Source organism: Porites lutea, chromosome 1 (genome assembly GCF_958299795.1).
Source record: "Porites lutea chromosome 1, jaPorLute2.1, whole genome shotgun sequence".
Taxonomy (NCBI): Eukaryota; Metazoa; Cnidaria; class Anthozoa; order Scleractinia; family Poritidae; genus Porites; species Porites lutea.
This window is the reverse complement of record NC_133201.1, coordinates 35,018,764-35,029,380: the sequence shown is the minus strand read 5'-3', so window position 1 is coordinate 35,029,380 and position 10,617 is coordinate 35,018,764. Positions and strand designations below refer to the sequence as shown.

General features: G+C 37.9%; 2 protein-coding genes across 2 annotated transcripts; one reads left to right on the top strand and one right to left on the bottom strand.

Annotated features, from left to right (window-relative positions):
- Positions 1–1,075: 1,075 nt before the first annotated feature.
- Positions 1,076–3,455, bottom strand: LOC140937688 (uncharacterized). Its single transcript, XM_073387255.1, has 4 exons — positions 3,334–3,455; positions 2,517–2,597; positions 1,760–1,962; positions 1,076–1,190 (listed from the first exon to the last, which is right to left on the bottom strand). The coding sequence occupies exons 2-4, from the start codon at positions 2,575–2,577 to the stop codon at positions 1,110–1,112; spliced, it is 345 nt and encodes a 114-aa protein (XP_073243356.1). The 5' UTR covers positions 2,578–2,597; positions 3,334–3,455; the 3' UTR covers positions 1,076–1,109.
- Positions 3,456–6,577: 3,122 nt separating this feature from the next.
- LOC140937679 (uncharacterized) lies at positions 6,578–10,095 on the top strand. Its single transcript, XM_073387243.1, has one exon. It carries the CDS (start codon positions 6,625–6,627, stop codon positions 9,574–9,576), a length of 2,952 nt encoding a protein of 983 aa, XP_073243344.1. The 5' UTR covers positions 6,578–6,624; the 3' UTR covers positions 9,577–10,095.
- The last annotated feature ends 522 nt before the right edge of the window (positions 10,096–10,617 follow it).

Genomic DNA, 10,617 nt, shown 5'->3' with positions numbered 1-10,617 from the left:
TACTTCTCAATTAGGGCAAAATGTTGGGTTAGGGGAGGAGTAGGTGATCGTCCGGGTGAGTGTAGTCCTGAACACGACCATGGTTGACAACTAGTTGCGTTTTCGAAATATTAGTCCCGAGTGAAAGTCAATAGTACTGCGTCGGCTATTAGTCTTAGCAGTTGAAATAACGAGGCAATTATTTTGTTTGTTTTTATCTAGATAAAAGATGCACCATGCCTAGCTGGAAGCAAAAAGAAAGAAAAGAAGGAAACATAAACAGCACAATAGTGAAAAAAAGTTCAATTAAAAATTTTTTTTTTCGTTATCAGTGTATTAAATTGTAGTAGCTAAATTAACATTGATCAGGGGACTGGAGGTGGACGGGCGTTGTGTGATGGGACAGTTTGGTTTTAGTAATCTCCTAAACGTTATTCTCAGTTTTTTTCTTCATCTTTTAACTACCATATACCAATCATTAACCTTCTAGTAGTCAAGTGACCATGCGGGCAAAAAATATAAGTCTATTATTATTTTTGCTACAATGCATAACCAAAACCGTTTTATTTCGTTACGTGCACTTCGACTTTATCAGGTTTTATCTCCAGGATTTGCGTTACTGCATTAAGTGGGAGCTACTGGGGACCGAAATGTTTATACTTATTTTTGGCCCATCTTAACTGGTTTTAGGCAGTTTTGGCTACCGGTGGGGCACAGGCTCCCCTGGGATTTGTTCTACCGCATTAACTGGGAACCGAAATGTTTATACTTATTTTTGATCCATCTAATAGGGTTTTAGGTAGCTTTTGCTACCGGTGAAGTCACAGGCTCCCCCACTCTGGGACAGACTCTAGCGCAGAGCCTATGCTTAATATAACTTACAGCATTTGCAGGGATACACAGTACAGTTGATGTAATTGTACATTTGAAACCGATGAATGGCTTAATCATCTTCAATAAAACTATATTCAGATTGAATGACCCGTCACGGTATGTGCGGTCAGAACACAAACTTCCCTAACGCCCAGCACACCAAGATCTCAATAATCATTTATAATAATTCAAGAAAGAGCAAAATCAAAACACTTTTCTTATACTTTATTCACTTTCCCTTTTTCAAGCAGTGAGTTTCAGTGGTGTTTTAAACGTTTATCTTTCTTTTCCACTTGGTCGCCAGCTGGAGATCCCGCCAAACACGGCGAATCTTTAATCTGCAAGAGAGTTAAGAAAAATAATCAAGAAACGGAGAATGATAAAGGACCTTCCATAAACAAATGTTTCGGTGACACTCTTACTTGTGATTTTTATTGTCCCAAATTAATGTTATTGAGTAATTCGAGAAAAAGGAGGCTCAATTCCATAAACTAAGTCCCAATGATCAGCAGATTTGCCCATGGAAATCTCAGAACGCTGCTTTTTTCAGAACAATGGCGTACATGTAGAAAGCGAGATTAATTGAACATGAGTCTCTCCTAAAAAGAAAAACCACTATCATCTTTTCTAGAGAAATCATATTTCGATTCATTTTCTGTAATAAGAATGGTGAGCCCTGGATCTCGATGAAAAAGATTCAGGGTTAGGGCTGACATTATTTGCTACATTTACCCAATATATGTTCCTTCGCTATTAAAGGATCATGATTGACGGAAATATTTCAAATCAATGATCAGTGTTAGCTTGTTGCGAAAAATATACCAGGGAACTTAAGGTGATGAGAAACGAAGAATTGTTTCTGCCGCCTTCAATTTGAATTAATAATAATGACGAAAGCGGCACGTACCTGTAAGTCTAAAATAGGTCCCAAGAGACAACATACTCTCTTTTTATAAGGCGGCGTTCTTGAACCGTATGGCTCACAGGCAAAGTCATCTTCGAGTTTCTTAAAATTGTGTGGGCACACATCTCCTTCTTCAGCAACGAGACAAGCTGCCCAGGGCGTATCAGCAACACCTTTTTCACTGCATCTACCTGCCACTTGACGATCTTAACGTTGTAGAAAAGAAAAACATTATCATATACTTGTTCCTTTTAAGGGAACAAGAAATACGAACAGGACAGACGATTCTTCATCCCATACGTTTTGGGCCGGTTATTTATAGAGGGTTTAACCAGTGTTCTGAGCCATTTTCAGTTTGCTCAGCGTTGCTTATATATCATGAACAGTTCCATGGAAGTATATCAGGTGAAGTGGAGTTTGGAGAAACATTTAGCTTCTCAAAATAACCTACTTAGGAAAAATGAGATTCGGAAGTCGCATAATTTCTTAAACCACGGCCTACGTTTGATTTCGTTTGAATATCCGACACTTTTGATTTTTGTTTTGTCGGAGCAATCAAACAAAAGCACAGTGAAAGAGGTCAACATTGGTTTTTTGTTGACATAAATGACTAACAAAGGCAAAGTTGAGGAAAGAGGAAGGATGTTGCGTCTAAACTCGGCAGGCCTGTACAGTGAGAGGACCAAAATTTGGACCATCAAAGGCGAGTGAGAAATGACTTTAATTTATTATCAAATAATAACGTTCATTGTACACCTACCGGAGAAGAGCACAGCAAGGAGAAGAAAAAGAAGAGCTGAATGGAGAAGAGTATGCATCATGCACTTCTTGATTCCTGTATCTGAAATGAAATTTAAATAAATAGATTTAACAAATAACAACGTTGAAACATAACATGTATTTTTTCAAGCTTTAAAATAATATTCCCTTAAATTCTTTGGTACTGGTAAATCAGTTCTATAAACGTTTTGTCAAACAAAACAACAACTGATGACAACAGTCGATTCCAATGCAAAACTTCTTTTTCACATCAGTGTCTTGTTTCTCAACGTGATTGAAGAGAACAAAAAAACCCCTTCCAACAAGAAACTGGTTTGAACAGATGTTTCTCTCTTTCTCTCTAGGTTACAGCAAGATAAAGCTTCAAAACAATATATTCTGAAAATTCATAGTATTTGTACATTCGATCCCTAAAATTTCATCTCCTAATTTTATTCAAACAAATAACCCATAACAATTCTCCATTTCAAACCCCCTTTTTTTTTCACAACAGTGCCTGTTTTCAACGCTTGTAAAGTGAGAAATGGAGTTAAATTTTCAACAAGAAATTTGTTTGTATACACGTTACTCAAAGTAACAGCAAAATAGATACATAAGACAGCTAATATAACAGACGAAGCGGAACTAGAAAAAAGGAGCTAAACTTGCAGAGTAGATTTACTGGTAACCTATAGACAATTATCATCAAGGTGGATATTTTCCCTCCTTTTCTTGGGAATTTGTCCACAAGATATAAAGTGCTCAGATAATTACAATCTAGAGACACACAATCAAGATACAATTGCAGAGAGGCTTACCTTGGAAATTTCAACCTAAAGATAGAACGGTTGTAAAGGAGTGGAAATTACTCAAGTTTTTGTTAATTTGCCCCAAGGCAAGTGATAAAATAATTGTGCAGTCACTTCAATGCAGTCTTCATTAAGTAATAAACTGTAGAATGATGTCATTTCTGTAGCCTTCTTAATTAACTTTTAGAGTGCTTCAAGTCAGGTTTTCTCACTAGTAAAACCAACAGCTTGGAAAAATGAACCGGTACCTGGAAATAAGGTCATCTTTTGAAAGGGAAGAGCGTTCATTTTGTTCTAAAACATAAACAAAAATTCTTCCAAATATCAATATAATTCACACTTAGGCACTTTATAAATGTCTAAAACAATCCAAATCACAATGTTATTACACACGTATGGACCAATTCCCCTTCTCTAAAAGTGCGATTCGAATTCTTGGATGTTTCACAACAATGATTCAAAAACACATGACATTAAAACAGATTACTTCACCTTATAGACCCAATGCAAAAATGGCTGCTGGATTAATATTCTTTTGTTGAAGTTAAAATTAGCTTGACTAGCCTCGCTTGAGATAATGTATTCTTTTGAATTTTGTACTGGAGAACGAGGCTAGTGAGGCTAAATTCCATTTCAACAAAAGAATATTAATAAAGCAGTGATTTTTGCATTGGGTCTAAGATTAGTGAAAACGTGCAAATATCCCAATATGTTTTGAATTTAAGGAAATAATGATAAATGACAACGTAAGGAAAGAGCTAGCGAAAAAAATATTTACTGGGTCTTTTAACAGCTTTTTAGCATGTGTTTTCTTTCTTGGCCAATTTTAATTAAAAACGTTGAAGGAACACTTGAAAATGTGATTTTTGTTTTAAAACTAATTAACTGCTTTGTGGCGGACCGGTTAAAACACCATGAATAAAGAAAAATAAGAAAAAAAGGTCCCAAACAAAGCTTGAATTCACTTGAAATTATAACAACAAGAATCTTCTATTTTATATCACTAAAGAAGAACTTTTTATTCTTATAATGTGGGATATTATTTGCTTAAAGCATCAGTTATAGAGAAGGCACATAGGTCAGTGATTGAAGCTATTTCTCAATAATGAAAGTAAGAGGGTTGTAAAAATGCGCGAGTGTTCGTTAAAGCTTAGTGTTTGTAGCTGTACTGGTTCAATTTTAATTTTTTTTTCTTTTGTTTTGGGGTATCAAAATGTATGATAATGAGTTAAAAACAAAAGAAAATAGAAATTAAACCAAGGATAACATTGAACCGCAACATAGCCAAAGAATATGAACAACTGACGCATTCCTTTCCAAAACACTAAGACCGAAATACTAACAGAAAAACTAATTAAAACTTCTTACAAAGGATACTTGAATGACCAAGTAATCGTTCCGACCTGAGTCACCTCTTTGCCACCAAAGAAGAACAAATAAAATGACATAAACATTGTGCCAATGACGTCAGTGTTCATTTATTGGAGCATAGAATAGGGATTTCATTTCTCGTTAAGGTCCACTTTTCTTTCCTCAAGCCCAGTTGATCACAGTGTACTTGACTGAGAGTGAAGAATTCTCTTGGAAGTTTGTAAAAGCTACAGGAGGATCTTTATAAGGTAGTACATGCTAACCTTTCTCTGTCCTCTTCGACTGAATCGAATGCTTCCTTTTAATTTATTTCTTTAAGACCGCTAGAACTACAAACACTAATGACTGTCAGCAATTTTCGCCATTCAGTTTTCCCTTGTCGCCACAGTCTTTCATACAGTGAATGATAAAACTTTTTTATAGACTTCATTGCTTTGGATTCAGCAAAATACATATGTAATTCAACTCATTTTGTATACCTTTCTTAAAGGTATTCTGAATAACATAATGTAAGATTCTTTCAATACTTACTTATTTACTTTCCTTTTGCTTTTCACGTTTTAGTTTCGGAAAAAAATATCGATAAATTTAAGTATATCATCTGAAGTAAGAAAAGGCGGTAACATTGAGCTTTCAAACAAGAGTAATTTGGTTTGACTTTGTAAAATAGTCATGGAGAGTGTTTGTTGTTTGTTTTGGAAAAAGTATAGCTCCATTGTCCAGCGGAATGTCTACTGACACAAGTTATGAAAAAACAAAGAAACAAACAAACAAAAGCTTCGCAGATTTTAAACTGTTTGCTAAGCAATTTATCTTAACTGTTGCTGCTCGGACCGCTCTTCGAAATTTAAGCTTCAATAACGTCATTTGAACTAAAAAAATTATTATACGTGCAGGCAAATCAGAATTAGCTAAAAACGTGTTGGAGTTACATAACATAAAAGGCTTTGTTTTGAGTAAAAGCAGAGCACTGTTCAGAAGCAATTCATCGCTTGCTTACTACCGTCAACTATTTTTAAGACGTACATACTTGGGACAGGCAGTGTCTAAAAGTGATGTCTGTCTTATTACGAGTCAATTAAAGATAGTCTTGTAGAGTTGTCCCGGTAAGAAAGAGTCGACTTCATACTTTAATGACATCGCGGTTGTCCTGTATGCTAGAATTTCTCGTCATTCGGTCCTCTTACATCCTTAGGGACCTAACGAAACTACGACAGCGACGGTAATGGGAACGTCAAAAAAACACGTGCATCACGCTTTTTTTCTACATTTATTTGCCGTCCCTGCACAACTACAACGTTAAATGACCAAATTTTGAGTTGACTTGAGAACGGAAAACTAAAACTAGGACGCGGTCCCTTCTCTTCAGTTCCAACCTAACTTTCCTCCTTTCAAGTAACTGGGTGAATTTGTATAAGGGCGAAAAAGTTTTAAAGGACGCGAAGTCTACTATACAGCAACGTTTTCATTGCCGTCGCTGTTGTCGGATCGGAAGGTCCTATTGTCACAATGACTCTCCCATAGCTTGCGAGCGACTTGGTGATGCGTTAGTCTTTTGTGTCCCTTTTATGCTATTCGAGAATTTTTTGTCATATATAAATTTTTGAAATTTTTACTAGCGTTCAGATCCTGTAAATTAGCGCAAACATGGTGTTTTTTTGGTCCACAAACTCCATTGACATTTGCCAAATTCCTCGACTCAACCGAAAGAAAAAAAAAACGAACTCAATCTCATAATCTTTAACTCCTATGATTCTAAGATCGACTTGAACCTACCCAATTTGACGAAAAAGCTTCATCTTAGAGAATGAAGTCAGCTACGGTGTTATTTTTCCCTCGTTTCGAATTCTTGTCGTTAATCAATTTTATTAATTGCAGATATCTTTAAAAGTGGACTGGTGACATTTAATTACCCGGCATCCGACCAGAATGGTCACAGCTAAGTCCGTTATCGCCGTGATTCTTGTGGTTTTTCTTGGGGTTAATGGAATTGAGCGCGATCCGAACTGGGCCAAGAAACTTCTGGAAGTCCTCAAGGTAAGAGATTCCTACATTGCCAATCTCCAAGACGTCAAGAAAAGTATGGATTCCAAGAAGATTGAAGATCTAATCTCTGTACTAAAAAGCGTCCCGGGTCAACTGAAAGGAATAGATAATCTCGATCTATCAATCGTGGAAACTAACAAAAACATATTGAGAGAACTTTTCAAAGACCCCGAAGAACCTATTGTGACCAAATTTTTTGCGAGCAAAAAACTAAAACGAAATTATGAAACTCGTGGTCTTGGCTTTATCTTAAGGACGATGAGGGCTTCTTATGATTATCGTTGTCTGCTTGTTCTACTCTCACCTCCTCCAAAGAAGCCAAGCCAAAAGTCCTTACCAATAGAAACTATGTGCTCAAGAGTTAAAGAGGATGTAGGGAAACAAGATACATTCGTCTTCTCCACGGCAAAGATTTGTAAAAGTGTAAAAAAATGCTCTGGAGTTGAGACGGCTTTTCCTTATGGGGACACTGATGGCACAAACGCCAAAGATGCTTGCACGAAGGACAACAAATGTGATATAGAGAAAGCAATTCCAATGATGGGGGCCTTACTTTGGTACAAGATAAGTGACTTTATAGCAAAAAGCTTTTGCAGCAATTCCCTCGGCCAACCTGACGAAACTGCAATACTACGAAGACTTGAAGACATTCAAAACATGGCAAATTTGATCATGGCGTACGGAAGCACCTTTTACTGGAAAGACTTTTTCACGACAGCCGTATTTGTGAACGCCTTTTCCAACCTAGAAAAGGCGATGGAATTAGTACAAAAGAGGGAAAACGCGCTTGGTTTTGTTTCCTTAGCCTGTAGTGAGCTGCAAGCGGAAGACATGTGTGATGTTGGCAGCATTCACAAGGAATATCAATCGTTGAAGAAAATAAAAAACGATCTCCTAAATCCTCCTCAAACCCGTAACTTGCGTCTTTATTCCAAAATTGATCATGCCAAGATGATTGAACTTAAGCAAAACGCCTTGAAACATATCGAGCTTCTAGGAAACATCAGAAAACTAGACGAAAATCTGCGTGCAGCAGTGAAGGGAATTTCGAATTATTTCAAACGTCTTGCAGAATACGATCAAGGCATTGCACAAGCCGACGTCACATTCCTTTCTGACAAATTGAAAGAATTTGATAAACAGGCTACCACGCTGTCAGAGAAGCTCGAAAAAGATGTAAAAGCTGCAATGACAGCCTTATTAGTAACGCAAGCGGCTCAAGTAATTGAAGAAAGTACTATTCTCGGACTAAAAATTGCACAACAGATGAATCCTTTAAAAGTATTTTTTAGTGGCGTTGAGGCAGGAGAAGTGTATGAGCAAACAGCGGAAGTTGCTAGAGCAGTTCAAGAGCTTGCAAGAGGTTCTGCTCTAATGGCCAATCTCTACCAAGTTTATGACGATACTTCGGCTCTGGCGAAGTCATTTCAAGAGAACGCAAACCAGATCTCAAATCTCGACGTCATGGTAAATGCCATAAAGGAAAATAAGATTGACCAAATTGGGTTTGATGCAGATAAGTTTGTCGAGGCATATGGAGCATACACACCCAAGGTTAATCGATCGCAGCTGGCTAAAAATGATGCTTTATGGGCTGCGTTCAAAGCATCGACTTGCGACCTGCTGTTCAACGCACAAGGAGTCGGAGCTGCTGTGAGTCAGGGTGTCGTAGGAGGAATGTTGCTGTGTGAAAATCTGGAAGGAACGCTAGCCGAGTTTGCTGCACTCAGAGAGAATATATTTGATTTTCAGTTTGACCTGGTTGATGCCTTAGCCCGCGTTGTTCGTGGCATCGTTGCCAAGAAGTTAGCCGAGTCAATCACAGTATCCAATGATCTGTTAGATGCGAGCAAGCTCATGGTGGGGTTCTTTATGACTCAGTATCGGCTTCAGTCCCACGCAGCGTTGTATTGTGATAAACTGGAATATCTAAATCAAGGCACTGAAATAGGGGCATGCTCCTCTACTGGGTTTTTTACTGAACACAGTTTGAATACCCTTGTCGCCTTTAATCCTGATACTACGTACGATGTGGATGAACGATTTATTTACATACCGACGCGTCCTCAGTTCGTAGGTGACATCGGCTTTATCAATCTGCCAAGCCTCGCAAGAGGAGAATCTGTTACCTTCCGGATACCTGCAAAGAGAGAACTGCTGCGGAAGTATAACTGGCTGGCGCGTGGGGAACAGCTGGCTCCTTTTGTGGAAAGCTTCAAGTTGTATCTTCCTCTCAGGGAGTATAAAGAGGGCGATGAAAAACAGCACTCGAGAACCCGAATTCAATTAACATCTGTGGCTGGCAGCGCGTTCACTGAAAACGCCGATATCGTGTACAACCTTCCGTTTGAGGACAGCAACTACCTTACCATATATAGCGAAGGTTACGATAGATGCCCAAATGGAAAAGAAATTGTCAACCCTTACAGCCTCTGTAACAATCTCCCCAAGGTCTGTGACACAAACACGAGAGTACCACCACTTACAAAGAGTATTATGCCCACTATTCTTTCAACATGGAAGCTTAGTTACACGGTAGAGACGGGCGATAGAGACCTGACCTGGAATGCTCCGAATCCCGCCACAGATCTTCTTCTCATTGGAAAAGTGAAGCTCCGATTCCTCCCTAGGCCCAACAAAAAACGAGTATTAGTTTACCGAAAGGACGAATTTGCCTTCGGATGCTGCACTGGAAACACCTACAGGAAAGACTGGAGGGATAAGACTTGCACTGATTGCCCCCAAAAGCCTCCCACAGATTCCAAGTCAATGTTGGATGGCTACTACTGCGAAAAGGGGGATGAGCCAGTGGCAAGCAAACCACCCGAAAATTGAAATAACTCACTAAACAATACCGGTAGTTGGTATAAATTGAATAAGTGAATGATTATTAAATAAATAAATCACGAGGAAATGAACTCAATGAACTCAGTGAATAAGTGAATGCATGAATGAATGATGAATGATTGGATGAAAACTTGAATGAAAAGAAATATTTACTAAATCAGGAAAACAGCAGTTTGAGTTTGATCGACTGTTGTTGTTGACAGTGACTGACGTTTCGACAACCTGTGTGGTAGTCATCTTCAGGGTCAAAGTGAGTTGTATCACGTCAGTTGATGGCATTATACTCTGGTTATTGATCTGATTGGTCAATTACGTCGCGTTGTTATTGGTCAAAACTCAACGTACTTTTGAAATGATTCCTGGGTTCAAACCTTTCATATGATGAATTTACTTAATACTCTGTAGATTCCATTTATTTGACTATTTGACTATTCTTTACTTTTCAGTCAAATTATGGCGTTAATTGTAAATAATTTAATTTTGAGATACTCTGCACTAAACGAACATGGCGAGATAATAAACATGTCTAAAAATGACCAGCTCCTGCTTTTACTCTGCATCGAGATACTTTGATTGCCTTTAATCTGTCAAATTTATAAAATGTGAACTATCGTGCATATTTTATCATTTACTAGCAAACGAGCTGAAAGACCGTCCAAATTTCCAGAAAATAAATATTTTGTGTCCTCCTTGTCGGTATTCGGGGACCCGACCCTAGCCCTTGAACAAAAGATAAGAGTAGTAACTATACTAAAGGCCGGTTATTGCATCGAAGTCTTTTAGATCTTAATATTTGTCTATAGGTTAGTTATTGAAGTTATTTATTGTCAGTCCTGCCTTCTTGAAAATCGCAAAAATTAATTCCCTGCAAACAAAATTACACTGGCCTTATCGCAAAAGCTGTAGTTCCCGCAAAACACCAAAAATCGTCAATCCGCAAAAAATTACGCTCCGATGTCATCACAGCCATTCACAGGTCCCCTAGCAGATATCAATTTTCCTTTGTTAAACTGACACTGATTTCCATTC

Bases quoted from the DNA above. Each gene is read 5' to 3' on its own strand.
- LOC140937688 (XM_073387255.1), bottom strand. From the start codon at position 2,577: ATGATGCATACTCTTCTCCATTCAGCTCTTCTTTTTCTTCTCCTTGCT. The intron at 1,963-2,516 runs GTAGGTGTACAA...TACAACGTTAAG, and splicing joins CCTTGCTGTGCTCTTCTCCG to ATCGTCAAGTGGCAGGTAGA. The intron at 1,191-1,759 runs GTACGTGCCGCT...ACTCTCTTGCAG, and splicing joins GACCTATTTTAGACTTACAG to ATTAAAGATTCGCCGTGTTT.
- LOC140937679 (XM_073387243.1), top strand. From the start codon at position 6,625: ATGGTCACAGCTAAGTCCGTTATCGCCGTGATTCTTGTGGTTTTTCTT.